The sequence below is a fragment of the Syngnathoides biaculeatus genome, chromosome 16 (assembly GCF_019802595.1).
Source record: "Syngnathoides biaculeatus isolate LvHL_M chromosome 16, ASM1980259v1, whole genome shotgun sequence".
Lineage (NCBI taxonomy): Eukaryota > Metazoa > Chordata > Actinopteri > Syngnathiformes > Syngnathidae > Syngnathoides > Syngnathoides biaculeatus.
The window spans coordinates 17,266,950-17,290,652 of NC_084655.1; the positions used below are offsets into that span (position 1 = coordinate 17,266,950).

The 23,703-nt window shown below is 41.2% G+C and overlaps 2 protein-coding genes across 2 annotated transcripts; both read right to left on the bottom strand.

The window, feature by feature from the left end:
• Positions 1–9,417: 9,417 nt before the first annotated feature.
• ndufa4a (NDUFA4 mitochondrial complex associated a) lies at positions 9,418–14,295 on the bottom strand. Its single transcript, XM_061846288.1, has 4 exons — positions 14,120–14,295; positions 13,416–13,504; positions 10,210–10,270; positions 9,418–9,643 (listed from the first exon to the last, which is right to left on the bottom strand). Exons 1-4 carry the CDS (start codon positions 14,159–14,161, stop codon positions 9,587–9,589), a joined length of 249 nt encoding a protein of 82 aa, XP_061702272.1. The 5' UTR covers positions 14,162–14,295; the 3' UTR covers positions 9,418–9,586.
• Positions 14,296–14,805: 510 nt separating this feature from the next.
• On the bottom strand, positions 14,806–23,596 carry slc35b1 (solute carrier family 35 member B1). The gene is made up of 9 exons (XM_061846287.1): positions 23,014–23,596; positions 22,436–22,539; positions 20,959–21,089; positions 20,812–20,842; positions 19,582–19,742; positions 17,235–17,361; positions 16,739–16,845; positions 16,506–16,659; positions 14,806–15,160 (listed from the first exon to the last, which is right to left on the bottom strand). Exons 1-9 carry the CDS (start codon positions 23,136–23,138, stop codon positions 15,108–15,110), a joined length of 993 nt encoding a protein of 330 aa, XP_061702271.1. The 5' UTR covers positions 23,139–23,596; the 3' UTR covers positions 14,806–15,107.
• Positions 23,597–23,703: the final 107 nt, after the last annotated feature.

The following is a 23,703-nucleotide window of genomic DNA, read 5'->3' on the forward strand; positions in this document are numbered from 1 at the left end:
GACTAGTTTCTTTCTATTACTTTTACCTGTGGGAAGGTTGCTCGTTGTTCCGTCGTGTTAGCCAAAATGGCTTGGCTTGGCTTGGCTGTCGAATGACACTTCCGCAACTTTGCGCATGGATGACGCGCTCTCCGCTCATTTTTATTTTTTCACATGGACATTGAAGTGAATAATGTTATATGTATTTTTCATTTCAATATCTATTTAAGAATGTTTATAGGGATGACACTTAGGCTTGAAAGCATACTGTTACATATTTTGTTTGAATGGTGAATTTGCACCCCCTTGAGGAGCCGCTCTCTAATTTGAGGTAGTACGGTGATGCCTTGAGATATGACAGAGCCGACTTCCGAGATTTACAAGATACCGGTTGTCATTTGTTTTGCTTTGACAAGTGCAAGCGCTCTATGGTGACTTTTAAATGAGACTCAAATCAAAAGAAGCAGCGGTTTAGCAAATGGTGAACATTTCTGTTGGTTGGCACTCCCAACTGAAGTTGACTCCCAAAGTGAACATAAAAGGAAGATATATTTCACTGCCTTGAGACGGGCCCACTTGTTTAATATTCACATGAGTGGGAAATGCCGTACGCGCGCCAATGTTAGCAAGGACAGTCAGGATTTTACAACCCCAACCCAACTGATACTTGAACACACACACGGGAACAACAGACAGATAGTGTACCGCAGTTTCTCGAAAATAATGCTCAAATTTTTCCAAAAATATTTTCAAAAATTTAATAGTGCGCATTATATTTAGGTATGGATGAAAAAAAAATACAATCACAATGTATAGTCGTATACAGGTACATAGAGTGCTAAAAAAGGCATACATATACATTTCAATATGATATTCGATGTCTTATGTTACACATTTATATATATTACGGTAATGTACGCCCCCAACCTGATCTCTCTGAGCTCCTCGGGGAGCTTGCGTTTTACGATCATTAGCGTAGCATGCTTGTTGTTGAGATTATATTACTGCTACATCAGCACATGCACAATGATTATTATTATTAATGATTGTTGTACGGACAGTTTTTTTAAAAAAACAATACAAGTACAAACCTAACAAAATATAAATGGAGATCATTTGTAATATTCTGAGCATATATTTGGTGGTGCGCATTGTACATTGGTAGAAGGGTTTTCCTGAATTTTTAGGTCAACTTTGGGGGTGCACATTACACTTCAGGATGCATTACACTCGAGATATTATATATAAATAATATAGTATAATATTATTTATATAGTATATAAATAATAGAAAAGTGCTTTAGAATAGCTCTCCACTGTAGTGACTGATGCCAAAGAACGAAAACTGCTTTTCAAAACCTTTCCACTGTAGTCACTGATATGCGATGGTGACAAGACTTCATACCTACTGTACTGTTCATTTTTTTTTAACAGCGGACCACTGTAGTGACTGATGTGTAACTTTGAGCCCAAGACAACACAGAAAACGGGTTCCCTGTGGTGTCGAATGTGCAACTTAAGTCCTGAAGTCTTCTTGCAGATGGAAGAGAAACACTTTTGAACAGCTGTCCACAGTGACATAACTGACAAACGGACTCACGCAAATAAAAGAAAAACTGTTCACTGTAGTGACTGACGAGAAACATTGACATCAAGACTCCTTGCTTTTTGAAAACTGCTTTTGAACAACTGCACACTGTAGTGACTGATGCTCAATTTGGACACAGAGAGTCATCCATACATAAGAAAACTGCTTTTGAACAGTTTTGCAGCTATCCTTGACTGGTACACAATGTTGAAATCAAGCCTCCGCATCAATTGCAAAAAGCTTTTCAACACAAAGTGTTTGTGAAATAACTCCACACCATACTAACTGGTTCCAGCCAACTGGTCTGCTTTTCCTCTGGTCCAACAGGCTTCGCCGGTTCTCAACAACTCCAGAACACTCTGCTGCCCGGCATGCCGGAAAGGACACTCTTCTTCATCTGCGTTTTTAATTGAGACGACGAAGGGTCCGGGTCTCCGGGGATTGCTGTCGCAACCCCAAAGCGTCAGAGTCCACCGCTCTGTGACCTCCACGTCAGAGCTTCGCCGATCAATGCGAGCCCGGCGAGATCATTAGGGATCCTTTAAGGATCTGGACACCCACTCCAGTTCTCTCCATTGGACCTCCTATTAACCTCCCGCTCATTTAGCCGTAACGATCCAAGGGGCGCTCGTTAAAAGTAGCTCACAAACAGGGAAAAAAAAGCCAGTTAGGTTTGAAAATGCTGGCGCCGGTAAATGTTCCCTCCACACCCCATTGAAGGCCTTCTCCGTTATATTTTCCGAGCCTGAATAAATCCCATCACCTGAGTCCGTCACCGCCGCTGCTCGTTCGTTAAGCGCGCCGCTGAATTACGAGCTCCCAAGGGCGCCCTTCGGCTTTTGTTCACGGCGACAGTCAACTTGCGGCGGCCGCATCTAAAAAGAAATCTTTTCGAGTGTGAAGCCGTGCTCTCCATCCAGCCTCCACGAGCCTCGCCCCGGCCTCGGATGAACCCCGAGGCGAACGTTTGTCACCTCTAAACGTCCCTAAAGTCAGACAAATGGCAGAAATCGTCACGCAAGATCTGTTCAATGCGCATCCAGTGAACTCTTAGATTATATTTTGGACACAAACGGGGAGCTCACATTCAAGGCTGCGTTGGTGGCTTGCTCAAGGCTCAGAAAGCAGACTCATTATTATTATCATTTATATCATTTATCAGTGGGACTCAATTCTGATGACCCAAGTCCAGGGTGTGCCGTGCAACTCGGCAACAAGGCTCGATGCGTGTCGAAGCAAAAAAAAAAAAATTTTGTGTCGTACACAATTCTGACAAAACTCATACAGAAAACCACTTTTGATTACTGACTCCAGTCCACTTTTGTGACGATGTTAACTTTGACACCAAGAGAGTTCTTGATAAGGTTTAGGTTACTGTAAGTCATATTCAGAGGAAATATTGAGAATACGTTTAACAGTGCCTTGTCTTTACCCCGTGCACCGCCGAGCACATTTGTGTGCATATTGCCCTGCCTTCATTTCAGACAACGGAACGAGATTTAATTTCCACTCCATCACGCTGTGGGTTGCCACAGCAGCCGCACCCCGCTGATGTACCAATAATGCTCACGCCAGAGCCTTGAACGAACACGGGCTGCGACTGAGAGAGAACATTGTGATTATTTGGCAATGGGGAAAAAAAAATGTATTTGTGCTAACCACTTGGGGTTAATGGTAGTTTTTTTTTTTCCTCGGGACTACATTTTCAGTTCCCCTGGTAACAAAGCAAGGCTCCTGCGAAAGTTCCTAGTTTCCGGGGTACAGAAAAACCCTTTTCTTCTAGTACACGTGTATTAGAAGGTCTTGATGTCAAAGATGAACCCTACAGCGGGTTTCAAATGTTTCATTCTTCTGCATGCCTGAGTCCACACTGCCACCCGCTGGTCGGCCATTGTAGCCCGCCGGCATTGGTTTTCTGGACATTTTTTTTCTTCACTTTGTGGCATATGGAAGTCACTGAAGATACTGATGCACAATTGTGTCAGCAAGACTGAAGCAACTATATTAAAAAAAATAAATCAGCTTTTTAATAGTGGATAAAACTGACATCAAGACTCCACCTTGTGTTTGATTTGTCACGTTTACTGAGTGTGCGTCCCGAGTTCTGTCGCCGTCATCAAAGTGTCGCTAATCAGCTGTTGGCAGCGGGAGGATGGTAGTGGGTATATGGGGGGGTTGGGGTGAGGGGGGGTCTCTCCCCGCGGCAGCGCCCCGGGTCGAAAGCAGGTTTGAAGTTTAATGATGCCAGCTGCCAACGCCGTCAGGCTCCCACTGCTAACGAGCTGGCAACGACGGCGGACTAGGCCGCGGCGACCGCACCTGGAAGTGTAGCATGGTTTTTCCAAGAGGGCGGGGCTCGGGGGGCACTGGTGAGAGGAGGGTATGGAGAGGGGTTTGCTGGAGACCTCGCCACCAAGAGGCCCGCGTCTTCTCTTTGAAGAGTGCCGAATTTCCATATTTCATTACGCACCGCTGACTGACAAGGCCCAGCCAGATGTTCTATTTTCAGCTATTTAAATTCTGACCTGCTTTCCAGTGGTGCGAGGGGAGGGGGGGGGGGGGACAAAAAAAAAAACAAACATTTTGTTTTCAAACTATTCTTTTGCAGTACCCCCTTTCCTGATCAGGGTTGTCAGAAAGCTTGAGAAAGGGAAGACCCTGGAATGGTTGCCCGTCAAGAGGGCACAGGCAGGCAACCAAAATGATTACCCAGCAGCAGCTGACTTCCTGTATCCAAACTTTTTTGTGGGTCAGTTATGGTAGACATTGCCCCCCTAATCAGATAAAAAAAAAAAATGTTGAGAACGATTGCATCCTTGGGACAGTCCAACAAATGATCAAAAAGACACTGAAAAAGACAGCTTCAAAACAAAATGGTGGACTTCCTGTGTGTGTTCAGCCATCGTTTCTAATCATGATGGACGTCCTTCCCAAATTCCAGGTTGCTAAGTCAAACTGGCTTCGGGGGCTTTAGTTAAGAATAAAATATGCAGATTATGACTAGTTTTTGTCTAATGGCGATTTATCAAAATTCATCACCACGCTGCTCTACACACACACGACGACAAAAACTCATTCTTTCCACAATTCATCAGCGCCCATCTGTCTAGAGCAGCGGTGTCAAACTCATTTTTGTCGAGGGCCACGTTGTAGTTATGGTTTCCCTCAGAGGGCTGTCACGATTGTGAAACCATATGAATGTGTAATAACCTCATCATATTAGATATACGCAACAAACTGATAACTATTTTCCAAATCCGAAATACTGTCAGTCACAATAGCTTCGACTGTTCAATTTATATATAAGAAATATTTATGCATTCCTTCAAGAATATGTTACAATATATAAGAAGAAACATGAAGTAAATACATGGTTTTCTTTTGTTGGCTTCCAGTCTATATGATGTGATCTACGGTTGGTTTAGTTCCAATTTGTTAGCAATTGGCAAGCTATAAGCGCTTCCTCTTAGAAAATATCCCTTTTGTCCAAATATACGTAAACACGATCCACTTGGAAGCACATACCTCGGGTCAAAGGTTTCCAACATGGCGAAACCACTACCGTTGCAATATATAAATATCTTTTTGCAATTTTCAACACGATTGACTCTCGTTTCTTGTCGCACAAAACTGTGAGAAAAAGATTCCCCTTAAGTTCCCTTCTTAGCAGGGATTAAACTCGCTGGTCACTTTCTTTGGGGAATAAAAACTAGAAAGGTCAGAAAATCAAAAGATATAAATCATAAAACACGGACAACCAACTTCAAGGACAGCTTTTTCCTCAGAGCCATCAACTCCTTGAACTCAAACCACCGAAATGACAGTACTGTAATGGAATATTATGCAACTACACTTTTGTGCATTTATTTATTTTAGCAATAACTGCGCCTTGATGTTTTATCTATTGTTTTTTGTTTTGTTTTTTTTACCTAGGATGTCCTTCAATTTTTATTATATTTTATTGCACCTTGCATCTTGTGGAGAAGCACTCATCATTTCGTTGTATGCATAGAATATGACAATTAAAGGCTTTTGATTGATTGATTGATTGATTGATGTTGGGGCGACACGGTGGGGCAGCTGGTAAAGCGTTGGCGTCACAGTTCTGAGGCCCCGGGTTCAACCCGGCCCTGCCTGCTTGGGGTTTGCATGTTCTCCCTGCACCTGGGTGGGTTTCCGGTTTAGTCCCACATCCCCCCAAAAAACATGCAACATCGATTGGACACTCTAAATTGCCCTTAGGTGTGATTTTGAGTGCAGCTGTTTGTCTCCATGTGCCCTGCGATTGGCTGGCAACCAGTTCAGGGTGTACCCCGCCTCCTGCCTGTTAATAGCTGGGGTAGGCTCCATTACTCCCTGCGGCCCTTGTGAGGATAAGCGGCAAAGAAAATGGATAGATGGATGTTGGCAACACAAACTGTACTTTATGTAAATTAAGTCCACTCTTTTCACAGTCAAATTGTTAGTGTAAGCAGTGCATATCAGTAAAAAAAAATTATGAACTGAGAACGCTAAAAAAAAGACTCAAAATGCCAAATTCACTCAAAATAATCAATAGTATAATTCATTCACCAATCACAACCAAAGTGTAAATTTGACATGATTGCTAAGAAACAATCCAATATTAGAACTTAGATAAGCTTCGATTCAAAGTTAAAGAAACCACTGGCCAAGAAAAAAAATATCAAAATAGATGCCATTATGAGGATGATTTGTCACTTTTTTGTCCACCTGCTCCCCCCCCCCCCCTTCCTCCCAGTGAAGATGTAACCTCGACCACAAACAACGCACAACTACCATCTGCGCTTTTCCTTGAGGAAACTATTCACGCAGCAGCGACCGACTCCCGGATGCAACCCGCGGCCTCGACACGTCTCGTCCCCAACACGGTACATAAAACACCACCGCGTCCCTGAGACGCCGGCGATTCATCCCATCGCCGTTTCTCTCCAAACATTGCGCGAACGGTGTCGTCCCGGCGCCATCCTTGAAGAGGAAAACGCAACTGACAACCGTGACCTTTTGCCGCGCGCGGTGCAAAACGGCACTTTGTCGTTGTGCTCGGGGATCAATAGCTTGTCAGGATAAAAGTTCCTTGACGTACTCCCTCAGTCCACAAGCGCTTACGTACATTTGTATGTTTGATTTTGCCACTCAGATGATTAATTAAAACGTGGTTATAATCGGGAAACTACATGGAATAGCGCATCAGTACACACCTTAACTTCCGCTTAACATTTTGTACTAAAAGGGAACAAAAATGCAAAACAAAGCGCTCATCTTTTGCCGATTTATTGGCATTCACATTATTTTGAACATATATGAAACCACTGCATTTTTTCAATTGTTGGTCCTGACATCTGTGAGTTGAGTTACATTGAGTATTTAAGGATCAGGCATATAGCTAAAGTAGGACATTCAAAAGGCTGTGCAATAACAATAAAAATTACTATGAAATGACTACACTGGAAACATTTTGTTCTGGAGCACCGTTTTCTTTGCCTCAATCAGACATAACAGAAATAGAATTAATCTGTTCCTGTACGCATTAAGTGTACAGCAATTTTAAGTAGTAAATGTCATAGAGATGTAAAAATGAGTATAAGTAATAGAAACTTGTAGATTCCACATTGTAAAATAGGTGAAGAGTTGTTCTGTATTTTACAACTGGATTCCATTGAATATTGGTTATTTTTTGTTTTTTCCTTTATGGCCAATGTATTACACAGTGCTCCCCCGTGATTCGGGGGGATTACGTTCTTTACGCCCCCACGAAGAACGAAAATCGCTGAATAAAAGATGCAGTATTGATACACATTGCTTACACTGGTGCGTGTATGTAAGCTACCATATAAGGGTGATCACCAGGCAGGGAGGAACAATTGGATTTCACATCTGTAAGCAGAAGAAGCTTACATTGCCCCACACACTCACTGATCTAAAAAGAAATAGACTGGATAGTTCATTGGCCACTAAAACTGAAGTCGCCGAAAGCAGATATCCGCCATCTTGATATTCCCAAAACAGCCATGCCGACCTGCGCGTTAATCGCCAGTTTCGTGGTTGTGAGAAAACATTCCACTGGTAAGTTACAAAGATTTACTTTGTTTGACACTGTTAAAGTTTGTTTGTAAAGGTTTTTTTTTTTTTTTCAAATTTTCTGCTGAGCTTAATTCACTTGAACAAAGTTTTGTTTACGGTTGTTGTTGTTCACTGTTGACTCTCTGCTTCACCTTTACAGGCCGACGATTTTTCGCGAAAAAGCGGTGAATATTTTCCAAAACTTCATCAGTGGATAAACAAGAAAACATTTTCTGTGAAAATTTTTATTAATTTCATAATATAGAACTCTGCAAATTGAATTTGATTTTCAAATGCGAAGAAACAAGTTAAAATTTGTCTGAAATAGGACGTCGCAAAGACATCAATTGAACAACGCGTTGAGCATTTATGTTTTCATCACGAGTCCTAATTTCCAAAAATATATCAAACTGATTGACTTAAAATGTAATTATTTTATGACAAAAAGTGATTTTTTTGCTGTTATGATGATAGTGCTTCACAGCATATTTTGGGAAAAGTTAACATGTCACGGAAATCAGGCCCCAGGTAATATGCAAGGTTTCCCGGTAGTCACATTGGACTGTCTTTCCTTTGCACTTAGCTTCTTTTGGTTTAGCAAGTCGAATTAAAAATCATTCATGTTACCAGAAGTGAAAAAATGTCCAGCTCACACGACCAATTTTAATTCTACATGTCAAACTTTGAGAAAAATCCCGCCATAATCCAACCTGTAAACCATGTCCGCCACACGTTTTGGGAGTACCAAATTGGCAGCCTACTGGCTTCAACCAATTGACGCAGTGCTAGATATGTACACGCTATGCAGTTTTTTTGTTTTTTTTTTTAGATCAGGGCACACACTGCCCGTGTACGCAAGTCATTACTGACGATGTTGTACACACTCACGATGAATCTAATAGACCATTAATTTGTTTTGTCACCATGCCTCACTGGCATAAACAGATGAACGATACATTATTGTTTTTTAAATAATTCAGCATAAAAGTTTAAGTAAATGCGGTCATTTAAATAGACAAATTCCTCCATCTTGTGATCGGTTATTTTATTTAAATTCATTGATCAGCTCCAAAAATCGTGATCATGTAAAGCCTCGTGGAAATACCAAAAATGACAGCATTTTGGAAAATCTCCAGGATGAGTTGACTTTAGAAGACTCAAGAGAAATGACCAAAATGGCAGATTCCCCGTGTATTTTCAGGCACATGTTGTCTTTTTCGCTAGTGGATGAGCCTTTCTGTGACTCATCGTAATTAAAAAGCACTTATCATAGGTAAAGGAAGACTTCTACATTGTGCACAGGCTGTTCCCAAAGAGAAATAAGCCAGTGAATGCGGTGGTGGATTAGTCGAGTGCTTCTGTTCAAACACAAAAGGTCTTCTTGACATTTTGTGCAACCACGTTGGCTGCTCATCCTTGTCGCCTCTCTCGCGCACGGCGACGTCTCTCGACGCTGCGACATGTTGACATTCACAAACTTAGACTGAAGAAAAAGAAACACTAAAGCAACACTATTCTTTTTTTCGCTGTTTGTGACGTCAAAAAATAAATAAAAATAAAACATCTTTACTGCGTTGCTTGGTGATGCAATTTTCCTAGAGGGCGCTCTCTGTGGATTTATGATCTCATTTGACTGATAAGCTTCTGGATGCCGGCCAAATGAAGTGAGCGGGATGAAGCCGAAAGGAGGTGAAGGGATGATGAAACCCAGCAAATAAAAAGCAAGCAAGCGTGCAAAAGGACAAAGAAAAATAAAAAGAAACTTCTCTCTTATCAAAAGGAGAAAAGACTCCTTTCACTTTATTGTCACACACCCAAAAACTGAAGACGAGAGGAGTTTCAAATGAAAGGGTATGCAATGAGGAAGCTTAAATATGAATGTGGCATCCCAACATGACCAGTGTGCTTGTGCGTTTTGGTCCGGCAGACGAGAGACGCTTTAGAAATCGGGCCCTTGCTTCTTCAGTTTGCTGTAGTCCATGTTCACTGCAAAGAACTGGAAAGCACAACGAAGAAGAAAGGTGGCTCAACAGCTCCTCAACCCGCTGTGTCCCTCCCGCGTGTTACAATTACAAATGGGGCAAAAAGGGCTACCGTTCCACTCCGGGCCTGTAGGTGGCAGTAACGTTTACTACAAAGTAGTACAAAGAAGTTCAAAACGCTTATAGATGGACCAAAAGATCTACGTAATTTTGTGCAAATGGGTTTAAGATTGTCTCATTTTGATAAAAACACACACTTGTTGTATTTTAGAATGATTACCATGAAGACATAGCCCATCTCATTGATATTTGAGTTACAAAAATTGGTCACATCCCTCGCCAAACAACCGATGAAAATGATCACAATGAATTGTACTTTTAAATAGACCAATACAAACTTTAGCAGATTGAACTTTTCAACACATACAAAAAATAAATAACATGCAAGATTTTCTTTTTAATGGGCTCCATTTTTAACATTTTCATTTACTTAAACTTTTGAAAACCCAGGCCTGCCATCAAGAATACATGATGGGATATTAAAAACTATCCTGACAATCTAATTCCTTTTCAGACCTACCTTGTACTGATCAGTGGGGGCCATCTTGTTCCAGGGCTCGGGGTTGTTCTTGCGATCCCAGCTGCAAAAAAATATGAAAAATTACAACGCAATAATTTGCATACCTTTTTGGGGAAAAAAAAGTTACATGGTGCTTTGCAGTTTAAAAAAAAAGCCATTGGAGAAAAACTACTGACAAGTTTATAGAAACAGTAAACTACAAGAAAAATCATTACGTACAAAAAAATATATACAATGCGATGAAATAGAAAAGCAGTGAGATTTAAAAGCTCAAAGTGAGCTTGCCTTTTAAAATTATTAAGTGGACAGGCCATATTTTAAGTAACTTAATATTCTTGTCTCAATTGTGTAAAAACAAAAAAAACAAACAGAAAAAGGATTACAGGTACACAGCTTTTAATGACACTAACAGCCATAATGGAAAAGGAACACAAAAGTGTTTGGGGCGCCATAGTTATTTTGTGGCGATTTAGCAGTAGCGTTGGAATTTGTAGCTTGTAGGTCGTTGAAGTATTTTGGCCAAAATCTGTTTGGCAAAATTTGTCTTAAAACATTTTTGCACTTCTGCACACCAGAGTTTACTACGACACTTTTTTTTTTTTTTTTTTTCCCCAGTGGTACATAAAGTTTGTGGAGTCTATCCTTTTGAGCAGTGACAGGACGAAATGTGCCGAGGCTCTGAGGTTTGTGTTGAGTAATGGGTTGGGCGTTTCCACGAAGCAACTGCACTCTTTTTTTTTTTTTTGCCTTGTCTGTTGTTGCAATGGACCCAGCACAAAAAAGGACAACATTTTGTTTGGATTGCACAGTGTTGTTTTGGGGTAGAATATTTCCCTTACACGCATACGGCTGAAAATCTTGTTCAGGTAAAAAAAATGCAGTCATGTCTGGCTGGCGCATCATTGACAAACTTACTTGCTTTATGACAGATGCCTCAGCAAATGAAGGAGCCCTATGTGCAACAGTTTGTGTGGAATACACTATAAATCTCCTGATAAAAAAAGGCTCGTACCCAGAACCCCTTTGCTATGTCGGCTACTTCAAGAACAGCACTACTGCAAAGGTGAGTTCCTTCCATTGCAATGTTCGAAATTCCACTGTTTAGTTGTAAGTTGCTGCTGCAGTGACACTTGAATCTATCACTTTATTGTAGGAGCAGCTGACACAGGCACAAGAGCAAATTAGCCCCCCAGCAATAGAGCTCATTCAAGAAGTCAAGATTAAATGGAAAAGCACATTTTTAAACGAGTCTACGTATGTATGACTGTAGGAGCAGCTTTAGCAGCTTTGTAACATCTTACAAGTTTGATAATGCTGACGCCGAGGTTGTGACTCAATTTACTTGGATATCGAAGACAAATAGCACTGTATTGCATAAAAATATCAATTAAATACGTCATTAAGTGGCAAATTTTCAATTACACTACTCAGGGTTCATACTCAATCGGACTCGAAAAATTTAAGGGCTTTTTAGGGCCATTCTTAGGGGCTGACACGGAAAAAAATTAGGGCCGACACGAAAAATTTAGGGCCATCATGGGAAATCAAGAGTAAGGAAAAAAAGACTCACCCAATGGTGCCATTGGCTGTTCTTGGTTCATCAAAGGTTCCAGTACCTCAGTACCTGTGACAGTGATCACCTGTCGCCCCTTGTGGTAGTTCTCATTGATATGACCATTGTCAACGTCTTCACATAACAGTATACAGAAAAACAGATTCTAACTACAATTGCAACTAAATACACAAATGTCTTCTACTGATGTCTGTCTCAGCACCCCTACTCTAGCTCCTTGAGCCTACCCAGTGCCTCCTCTATTTGCTGCTGCAGAGGTGCCAAAGAGGGTCTCTTGTCCTTTGCTCTGCCTCTGAGTGCATTGGCCTCGGCGATAAACCTCAGCTTCCTCTTTTCTTCTGCCTGCTCACACAGCCTGTCAGCCTTCTCAATAAGCGTTGATATGTCAGTCTCTATTCTGGCTTTTTTGGCTTTGAGGCAGTAGAGATGAAAAGTGGGCAGCGATGCCAAATGTAGCCAGGTACGAAGTCTTCCTTTCCCCACAGTGGTAGTTTTTAGCAATGTCACTGTCTGGGAACATGACTGAAAACACTTTAGAATTATTTTCACAAGATTTGTAACTGTAATGGCTGCAGATCACACGATCTCTGCCTTTAACGAGTCCGCCTTCGTGTATTGAACTACGTTCATAGAGCCTGACTTCTGGCTGGTTGAAGTCGAAGGCTGGACAACTGTAAGTGCGGATGGACTGCTCGTACCACTGCCTGAAGTTGATGCTTCACTATCTTTATATTTTAGAAACAGATTCATACCAACGGAAGATGAGAGAGTCTTCGTCAAATCAACGTGTCTCCTTTTTTTCCGGTGCGACTCCAGCGCTTTGATGCCCATCTTTCCTAGCTGGTAGCTCTGCTTGCACAGATGGCAGTAAAACATCTGCCGATCTTTTGCATCTCAAAGAACTCAGCTTCCAAACTCCTTACTTTCAACCCAAGCATCTTGAAAAATGCACTTCCCCATGATACAAGTAGGATCGATGAAAGACGTAACGAAGACGAAGTGAAATGGCGACTCACGGAAACAAACAATGGAATCTCGACGACAAAATGGCGACTCGTTATCAACACGGTGACTTCCGTTGACAATTTCCGGCTGTTTTAGACGCCAGACAGATGGCTATTTTTTGTTTTTTAAATAAAAGATCATTATTTTTGGGGGGGGACAATTTTGGCAGTAGAGGTCCTCCCCTTGATTTTTTATAATTTAAGGCCTTTTTAGGGGCTTGACCGGTTTTCGCGGATTTTAAGGACTTGTAGGAGCCCCTAAATGCACCTTTGAAAATTTAGGGGTTTTTAGGGACGCGTGCGAACCCTGACTACTGCAGTGATTCTACCAGTATGCCAGGGAACATTAGCGTGCCGTGACCGCTCTTTAAATACACTTCTATTAGATGGCAGGAAGTACATACAGCAATTAATGTATCCACTTTTTGTGACATTGTTGGTGTCCTGTGAGCTTGTCCATTTGTAGAATATGTATACCTTGGCTCCATAAAGGTTGGAAATCCCTGTCCTACTATGTTCATTTTAAAGGTAATTTGTCCCTTGAAATTGGCTATGTAAAGCTAAGTATGTAGTGGAAGGACAAAATACTACCGGGTTTCCACGGTTTCTTATTGAGTGAGTGCATTTACCAGACGTCCGGGTTTCTCAGCCCCAGACGAGCAAGGTACATCAATGACATGACTGTCCCCCCACCGATGAAGAAGAAGAGTGGAATCAGCTGTCAGGAGCAAAACAGCAGCATGACACTACGTGTTAGAATACTGGCATGTTATTTACAAACACGACCATGGACAACTAAAACAGGAAAACAAAACGGTCTGTATGTGTGCAAAAGTATTAAAACGTATAAATGTTTTTAGTTTTTGTTGATTTTATTTTTCACTCAAGGGATAAATGAATAAATATTTAATTGTAACCGTAGGAAGTACCCCGTCTTATTCCATTAAGCAATTTGCGTGCAATGTACATAACTGGTACAACTGATGCGTTTAAAGAGATACTTGCTAAGCGGCTAAGCAACAGCTGCTGCTGCTGCTGCTGTTTACGACGTACGAACTCGCACCTCCTTGGCTCTTCTTATCAGCTTGTACGCCGTCTATGACCTGATTCGACTCCAAAGCATCCCGAGACGGTTAATCACTCAAAAAGTGTCTGAAGTTTAAACAGATTACCGAATAACAGCAGAAAGTGTTAATTTGGTTGACGAAAAGTTTATCGAAACTCGGCGCCTGCCACAGCTAGCAATGCTAACCTTAGCATGACAATCGACAGAATTCCGAAGCAAACATTGCACCATCACTGTTTTCCTCGGATAAAACGAGAGTTTACTCACAGCCGGGTGGCTCCTAAGTTGCTTGCGAACCGTAGCCAACATCGTGCCAGGTAGTAGTGTGCTTTCTCCCAATTTGTACACAAATAAGAGGATTAAAAGAAGTCTAGCCAAAGGTGCGCTATTTAATTTGTTAGCGTGAGCCGAAGAAAGCCAGACAGCGCTGAAATAGGAGGTCAAGGAGACTGCCTGACAAAAAGTAGCTAAAAAGCAAGATTGTTTATTATTATTCGACCATATTTTGTATATGCTTCCAATTACTACGAATAAATTGCATACTTATTGAAGCCTTCAATTAACGCGAGTCAATATTTCATTATTAAATTTATTTAGATCTGGCAAAACTACAACGGGCATAAATTGCAACTGTAGATGATTTCTCCCCGTAGTTATAACTTGTTTCTTGTACTTTCAATGTTAAGACGTCACAACGATACACAATATATTCGTGACGGTTTACACAGCGTTTTAAATCGTAGTCTCTTGAAATCATAAACAGGATGCTAATGATGGAACGCTCGTTGAGAGGAGAAGGGTCCGTCAGGGCAGTGGACATAAGAATAAGCGCTGTACTTTATAAGTGGCGCCGGGGGTCGCTGTTTAGCACAATTTCACACGTTTTCAGTTTCGCAATGGTGGTTCATTGTACACTGCCAGAATTTGAATCCTTGAATTAAAAAAATTAGGAGGACAGGTGACCATTTCTCTTTAATGCAAGTGATTGATAACTTGTATAAAAAAAAAATACTTAACCGAAAGAAAAGTTTCACAAATGACAAAATACTTGGCTAATCATTGGCCAAGAACATGATATCGATTTTGCGAGCAACGTGATGACACTTTTTGGCAAATTCATCACTGAGCTGCTGGAATAGTTTGTCCTTTATGAATGTGTTAAAACTCAGGAGCTTGTTTTATTTAAAAATCAGGTCATAGATGTTCAGCCTATATGAAAAGTAATCTTCTGTTTTATGGATTGTGTCCAAGTGGTTTAATGTGTTGTCTTCTTGGGTCCTTTCCCAAATTTAGCGTCCAATCCAAGGCCTGAAAGGACACAAAACAGATGCGTGATGAAGGAGTTCCGTAATTGTCACACAAACAGTGGTACCTAAACTTACAAGTGACAGCGCACGGGTTTTTTGAAGTATGAGCCGTTCCTCAGCAGAAAACATTATGAGCAGTAATTTCAGTTAAAACCACTCGACAGCACCATTGAACGTCTCCTCAATAAAAAAAAAAAAAAAAAAGAGAAGAGCGCTTGCCTCGAGCTGTTTATTGCCACTCCCAGTTGAGAGTTACAGTAAAACTAAGCATAAAGTAAAGCTATTTACATGCTATTTATTAAATCAACCACGTATCTTTAGCTTCCAAACGTTCACTGGCTTAACGCTAATACATAATGCAAAACACCGTCGACAGGCTAATGAAACTAGCATCAATGTTGCAGTCGTTATAAACTTTTAAACAACGGATTTTGTAACAAATGATGGAACTACAAATACAAACAGATACTTTAACAATACCGACGGGGTTATAGTCTTTATTCTACGGGGGGAAAAAAAAAAAGATACTGCTGAAGCTTATTCTTCTTATGGTTTAACATGAAACCTGTATATCATATATATGGATGTATTATACTGCTACTTAATGGGGAAGGGAGAGACACAAGAAATCACAGCACAATGTCCGTTAAATTAAATTATGAAAAAAATAAGATGAAACTATTTCGTCTAAATATGTTAATCCGTGCATCCATCCATTTTCTAAGCCGCTTATCCTCACAAGGGTCGCAGGGAGTTTTGGAGCCTATGCAAGCTATCAACTGGCAGGAGGCGGGTTACATCCTGAACTGGTCGCCAGCCAATCGCAGGGCACATCGAGACAAACATTCGCACTCACAATCACACCTAGGGGCAATTTAGAGAGTCCAATTAATGTTGGATGTTTTTTTTGGGTTGTGGGAGGAAACCGGAGTGCCCGGAGAAAACCCACGCAGGCATGTGGAGAACATGCAAACTCCATACAGGCAGGGCCGGGATCGAACCCGGGTCCTCAGAACTGTGAGGCCAACGCTTTACGAGCTGATCCACTGTGCTGCCTAAATATGTTAATACTGTATTATTTATTTATTTTTATTTTATTTTTTTTTTTTTTTTAAATCGGAAAATACCATAGAATCTTATCTTCCTTACAAAAAAAAAAAAAAAAACACTTTACAAAAATGTTTCTTGGTAATTTGAGGGACATTAATGGCGTTTCTCTTCTTTTCAATGGGGAAAAAAGGATTTGAGAAAAATGCGACTTGAATTATGAGTGAGGCCATGGAACAGATTCAACTTGTAAGTCAAGGTACCACCGTCAATCCAAATAAATCGCTTATCTCGCTCACCAAGGAACACAAGGATGGTGCCCAACCACTGCATGTTACTCATTTGGTTCCCAAAGAGCAGGACGGAGCCCAGGATGGTGAAGAACTTCCTGGTGGTGGTGACGATGGAGCAGGTCAGGGGTCCGAAGTAAACCACCGTCATGAAGATGAACGTCTGGCGTCAAACGGGAAGCCACGTTGTTCATTTTCAATATGCGCCGGTTGCATTGAGTCAACTTTTAAGGTTGGCTCACCTGGCCCAACGCGCTGGCCAGTCCAAAGAGGAGGATGTTGTACAAGATGCTCGGGTAGCGTTCGGTAAAGCTCAGGAACTCCCACACCTCACCGGTCCACAGCACAGCTGCACACAACGTACACATTACTGCATTTAAACCTTAGCGTCTTTAGTGTCTAGTTCGAGACTGTAAAAAAGGACAAAAGATAACAAAATGCACATAACAAAAAGATAGGTGTGAATCAAAATGATATCAATATATACTCAAGATCTACCTTAAATATACATTAGCTTGGAGATGTTCAGCACAAGTGATGTACTGGCAAGATAAGTGGTGTGTCTATGGCGCCACCAAGTGGTACGCAGGATGGCTGGTTGGACAACTTGACATTTTTAGGACATTTGGCACAATTTCAACGGTATGATTTCAAACTATCCCCGAAGGCAACACCTGACTGATAATATATACACCGGTATTAATTTTGTGCGTTTGGAATATTGAAAATGTGACTCACTCAGTCCCAGGAGCACGGTGGACCACAAGTTTATGTTGAGCATCATGTGATTGGCGCTGGTTTGAAACCGAGACCTCATGTGGTCCTGGGCCACACCAGTCAAGCCGTCCAGCGTCAGAGATACCAGCTAAAAATAGTTACAATGATAAATGTAGAATTTTATTACTCTTTCAAATTGTTTGTGGCCATTTTTCTCCTTGTATAGAAACTGTCTGTAATTTGAAAAGTTGATAAAAAAAAAAAAACTGGGCTACATTTAATACATAAAATGTTTAACTAATATCAGTTATTGTAATTAGTATACAATATCAACCCCCCCAAAAAAAAAAAAAAAAAAAACATTTGACTGATCAAATTACAGTTTGAGTTCACAATGTACAGGAAAACCACCTCAAAAATGAAATTCTTATCAAGTATATTCTCAGTAAAACTTATTGTTGTGGAATGCTAAGAATAGTCTTTCAACAGCTGCTAGAGGGAGCTTCCTTTTTTTATTTGGCCTGTTTGGCTGTTAGATCAAGCAGAATGGACAATCTGCATCCTCTTTGTGCCGGAACAGTTTTACTGTGTCACAATGAAGTTTTTGAACTTCCTCTGTATTTTCTTTATATATTAATTGAAGATCAGAGTCAATCAGTCGAACAGAACAGAATTTCTACAAGGCTGAGAGAGACAAAAAAGACAAAGACTAACTGTAAACAATGAGAAAAGTACCGTAATTCCCGGCCTACAAAGCGCACCGGTTTACAAGCCTCACCCAGTACATTTGTAAAGGAAATACCATTTGGTACATACTTATGCCGCAGTTGTGTAAAAGCCGCAAGTGCCCTCATTGAAACGCGGGATATTTACAAAGAAATACGGTACACAGAAAGAGTTTAATGCTAGCACAGCGCTAGTGCTGCGGTAACACTAATTTTGACGTTAGCGCCAACGCTAACAGCCCCAGTTAAAATAAAACTTACCGGCAAATGTCACTGAGTAACAGTGACACAGTAGCAACATGCTAGCACAGCGCTAACACTAGCGCAGTACTAACAAGGCCAGTAAAAGTCACTTCCTCTGCACATATATTCCACCTGTCTCATTCTTACCCTTTCCACTCAAGTGCCCCCTTGTGGCCATTGGAAAAAATGCACAAATTAGCCGCATCACCACATCAACCGCAGGGTTGAAATCATCTGAAAAAAGTGGTGGCTTGTAGGCTGGAAACTACTGTAAATGATTCCAGATCTACAACAGAGACACAAATATGGAGGCTATGCGAGACTGTAGCGCTGCACCCTGTGAAGCAGGAACAGGACAGGACAGGACAAGAGAAGAGAAGAGGCTTGCAAGACAAGGATCGTAAACCCAGCTATACAACTGGAATGTGGTGGGACTGACTGCGAATTCTTGAAGTCAATATAACGAGAATGTAAGTGGCTCTCACACCCAGTGAAAGAATCCCAAATGGATTCACAACATTGTGCATTGTGTATGCAAAAAGACTGAAAAGAAATGTCCGCAACACGGAGGCCTGCCTCACCCAATCACAGGGAGGCAGAGGGAACTTCCATTCTTAAATTAAAATTGAAATCTTCTCCATGGTGAGCACAGGGTCACTCCACTTCTTAATATGTCATTCATGTAATATACTGTAATTCCCAGACTACAGAGCGCACCCAGTAATAAGCCTCACCCAGTACATTTGTAAAGGAAATACCATTTGGTACAGACATACGCTGGAGCTGTGTAAAAGCTGCAAGTGCCCACATTGAAAAATGAGATATTTACAAAGAAAGACGGTATACAGAGAATTTAACGCTAGTGTGACCGTGCTAATGCTAACGCTTCCGTGCTAAGAGTGTCGGTTAAAAAAAAAAAAAAAAAAAAACATACCAGTAAAAATCCCTGAGACACGGCAGTAACACGGTAGCGCAGCGCTAACAGGGCCGGACCGGTAAAAGTCACTCCCTCGGCACATATATTCCACCGGTCTCACTCTTACCTTTTCCGAAGTGCATCACCGCGTAAACCGCAGGGTTGAAAGCGTGTGAAAAAAGCAGCGGTTTATAGGCCGCAAATTACAGTATGTAGTTTATGAGTTTCAATAGTTCAAAAGTTGACCTTAATTTATTGTCCAATCTGAGTATTAACATATTTCAACAACTGATGTTGGAAATAAGACAATCAGACAAGAATCCACATCATTTTATCACATTTGCATTAATACCGCTAATATGGTAAAAATAGAATAAAATAAAAAAGCAGATCAAGGTCGACGCAAATGACGAGCAAAGCTCGGAGGATTCATCTGAGGTATTTTTTTTTCTTTCTTTCCTACTTTATTGGCGTAAATACTCACTAAAAGGATCTCCCCGAAGCCGAAGACGTGGTCGTCCGCCACCGCCGTGCTCTTGTTGGGCTTGTACAGAAAGAGCGCCACGCCGCTCACGATCAAAAGCACACACAAGTACTTGGCCAACGGGTAGCGCTTCCTCAGGATGGTCACCCCCAGGATCATCACTGCAATGGTAACACCAATTTGAAGGAAAAAATCTAAAACTACATTTATTTTGTATGCAATAAGCCATCATCACCGTTTAAAAGCACAAAACATTCAATATAAAACATCAGAAGTGAAATATGTATAATTGCCTTGATTTATCTTCTGGTCGCTTGTTGCTCAGCAAAATGCGTATCGCTCAATTCTGATTGGCCAATAGACTAATAAATAGAGAACACTTGTTGCCATGGAGAATTTGTTGAGGGGAATTATGACGGACACAATGGTCAATTAAAAAAAAAAAAAAAAAAAAAGGTTTCTAATGTGACACTTTTTTAAACATCCATCCATTTTCTTTGCCGCTTAGCCTCACGAGGGTCACGGGGAGTGCTGGAGCCTATCCCAGCTGTCAACGGGCAGGAGGCGAGGTACACCCTGAACTGGTTGCCAGCCAATGGCAGGCCACATAGAGACAAACAGTTGCACTCACAATCACACCTAGGGGCAATTTTAGAGGGTCCAATTAATGTTTATGTTTTTGGGATGTGGGAGGAAACCGGAGTGCCCTGAGTAAACCCACCCAGCCACGGGGAGAACATGCAAACTCCACACAGGCGGGTCCGGGATTGAACCCAGGACCACGGAACTGTGAGGCCAACGCTTTACCAGATAATCCAACCTGGCGCCCTTTTTTAAACATTACATTAACAATTTGTTGACAGGCCGTATATCAGGGTTTTATCATGATTGGCCTAAAGGGCAACTTTAAAGCTTAATTATGACAAAAATTATTCAATTAAATATTACATTCCAGAAAAAAATTGTTAATTCTTGCAAGGTATAGTTCACAAACCTCAATCATGAATGCCCCACTGAAAAAAAAAAAAAGATCGATACCAGCAACAGCCATACGTTTCTGTTATTGACAGGTTGGATTCCTGCATTTGAATCCCTAAAAAACATTCACATTTTTAAAAAATAAAAATAAAATAACTTTTTTAACTTGTTTCTTGACAAATTCATAGCACCACGTGCAAAGTATGTGACCAATTTCTAACTCTGGAGTCACGGAAATGAAAATTCGCTCACCTGGGATTGGCTTGCAGGATTTGCCCAGCACCTTAAAAAAAAAAAAAAAAAAAAGTAAAAAAGAAAAAGGTACTAGTTTTATTAACGATAATTATTTTATCAACTATATTTCATGGACATTAAGAGTTACAGCGACTTCTGATTGACCTGTGTTGGGTAGTTGACGAACTGTAGGGCGGAGTTACTAGACACCATGGCGCCCACGTAGGAGATGGAACACAGGCCGTACAACCAGCACTTGGTCAAGTCTGGCTTGGGGCCCTCGAAAAACTGAATCACTGAGGAAGAAGATTATACACAGAATTCAATCACAATTTGCCCGTTGCCCAATGAAAAAAAAAAAAAGAGAAGCCAGTCATTCCTACATTTTTTGGGAACTTGTTGCTCAGTAGAATTTATAGAGCTCGTGCACGTGACGTCACATTTTCACAGGGAGTCGTCGCCAACGTACACGGAAGCGTGTTGCGGCCACACGTTAATCTTCGGTAAACCTCTCCCCGACAGACTTTTTCTTTCTAATATACATCGTTCTCAAATGAGTTCAATGCGTATTTAAAAAAAGAAAATAAACCGTCGGTCACACAGAGGTTTACGTGGGTTAACATGTGGCCGCAACACGCTTCCGTATACAGGGGCTGAAGCCTATCCCGGCGGTTTATTTCCTTTTTTTTTTTTTTTTAAAATACGATTTACCGAAGTTTAACGTGTGGCCGCAACACGTTTCCATGTTTTTTTTTTTCCCAATCATAGTTAATGAATGCGAGTTTGTATAAAACCAGGGGTCATTTATTGAAATATTGGTATTTGCATTGAAAAAATTTGAGTGGCTCCATCATGATGTGAGATTTATTCTTGATTGAGAATAGATCCGGCAACGAAGTATTTCTATGCGTCCAGACTTTTCTACGCTTTCAAACTGTTCCGTGTAAATCTCTATGACTTACTCACCAGATCCACTTGTAGATCCAGTTGTCCAAGACAAGCGGAAGTGGGTTAATGGTCCAATTTCCTATCGGCGGAAACATCGACTTTGGCATTAAAAATAGGTCCCCTAAGCCAAGTGTCTCATTTTTCCACGTACCTTCGTTTATTATCACCTTCAAAATGTTCAACGGTATCGGACAAAACTCTGGCCGTCATCTCCAACCGACTTAGCATTGAGCAATGCTTTGCTTGACCGGCACTTCCGGTCAGCGACGTGATTTGATGACGTAGGTGCACGAGCTCTACAGGGGCACAATCGTGACTGCCCCATATGTCAACGGGGAACAAATGACGTATGCCAGTCAGTTTATATTTCAGAGTTGTTCCTAGGAAGAATTCATAGTGGCACAATCATGAATGCCTCATGTCAATGCAAAATGTAAATTTTCACCACATATCCATTTTTCTAATTTGTTGCTAGGCAGAATCCATAGGGCATCAATAATAATTGCTTCGTTGCCCAATGAAAAACTTTTTTTTTTTTTTGCATAAAATTGTAAAGAGTATGACTTAAAACATTGTCTACAAACATAATTAATGACTTTCTGATGGCGGCAGTTTATTTAGTGGGTAAATCCTCATGAAATTCGAACCACCAGTTCACATGCGACTGTCAGACCTCGAAGGTCAAAGTACTTACATATCCTGGCAAAGAGTGCGTTGATGATGCACTGGATGAACACCAACGTCCTGGCGAATCGAAACTTCTCCTTTTGGTCGCCGTGGCCGTAATCCCCTCGTGTGCTGGGGTGTAAAATTGAATTCAAAATGTAATAGATCATCATCTGTTGGTGAAGCTGCGATGCAGTTTGAATATAAACAATTTATTGTCAGACAAACACCGTGCGCGTGAAGTCGTCATGTTCTAGACACCATAGAATGATCTCCTCCACCCGCCCCAGCAGCATTCCATCGGTGTCGTGGCCCACATTTATGTCAAATTGTAATAATAAATAGCATACTGTCTATTGTAGAGGCCACAAATCGAAGTAATTGCTCCATTTATTGATACAAAAAAAAAAAACTAGAACAAACTGAATTAAATAATGGACTCCATCGAGTTATTTCAATTACATTCCAAGTTTAGGACGATTGAGGAAGGATATAATTAATAACTACATACATTATTATTCATGTGAGGGGAAATTAAGATCGACAGCTGCTATAATGTCACATATCGATGAAGTAATGTCACCAGCTGTCGTCGAGCTTACTTACATCGTTTCTTGCAATATTCCGTAATAGAAATAACACACGAAGACTCCCAGGAAACAGACAATGAAGCGCAGCCGCATGTTGTCCCACAGCGACGACCCTTTGGGGGATCCTTTGCCCGCGCCCATGCCGTCCAACACCAGTCTGGGTATGGAAACCGACACCGCCGCGCTCCCGGTGCCCACGACACCGACGTCCCGCTCCACTATAGCCCCGGTCCCGAGCCGGAGTGGTTGCTCAGGTTATTTCTTCAGTCCTGCACGGCGGGTGTCATGATTGCTTAATTATAGTTTTGCATTCACGACGTAAAAATATTTGCAATGCACTGCGGAGTAATGTTGTGATGAGGCAATTGCAGGTTTTATTAAGATGCGTCCGGAAACGCCGTTGTTATGAAAGGACTTCAGATGATGGTGTCCGAAGCTCCGCCTGAATTTAACATTATAACTTTATTGTTTGAATCCAGTATCTGAGACAAATGAATTTTAATGCGCGTCAATAAAACCCATAAAAACAACTTTTCTTATGCTGTTAGGTATATGTTATGGCTAAATACAGATTTGGAACACGTCAATGTGAAAGGCAGTGACTCCGGAAAAGAGAGCAGGTCCTTTTCCGAGAAATGTCGCGTGTTTATTTACGTAATAGTATGTGGTTTAACCCTATTGGTCCATAAACGAAATGCATTGTTCT

Excerpts from the sequence above, each read along its gene's own strand:
- ndufa4a (XM_061846288.1), bottom strand. The coding sequence starts at position 14,161 with ATGTTGGCTACGGTTCGCAAGCAACTTAGGAGCCACCCGGCT. Across the intron at positions 10,271-13,415 it reads CTGAGAAACCCGGACGTCTG|CTGGGATCGCAAGAACAACC; the intron begins GTAAATGCACTC and ends ATTTTTTTGCAG. Across the intron at positions 9,644-10,209 it reads CCCCCACTGATCAGTACAAG|TTCTTTGCAGTGAACATGGA; the intron begins GTAGGTCTGAAA and ends TGTGCTTTCCAG.
- slc35b1 (XM_061846287.1), bottom strand. The coding sequence starts at position 23,138 with ATGGGCGCGGGCAAAGGATCCCCCAAAGGGTCGTCGCTGTGGGACAAC. Across the intron at positions 19,743-20,811 it reads ATCCTGCAAGCCAATCCCAG|TGATGATCCTGGGGGTGACC; the intron begins GTGAGCGAATTT and ends TTACCATTGCAG. Across the intron at positions 16,846-17,234 it reads CACCGTGCTCCTGGGACTGA|CTGTGCTGTGGACCGGTGAG; the intron begins GTGAGTCACATT and ends CGTTGTGTGCAG.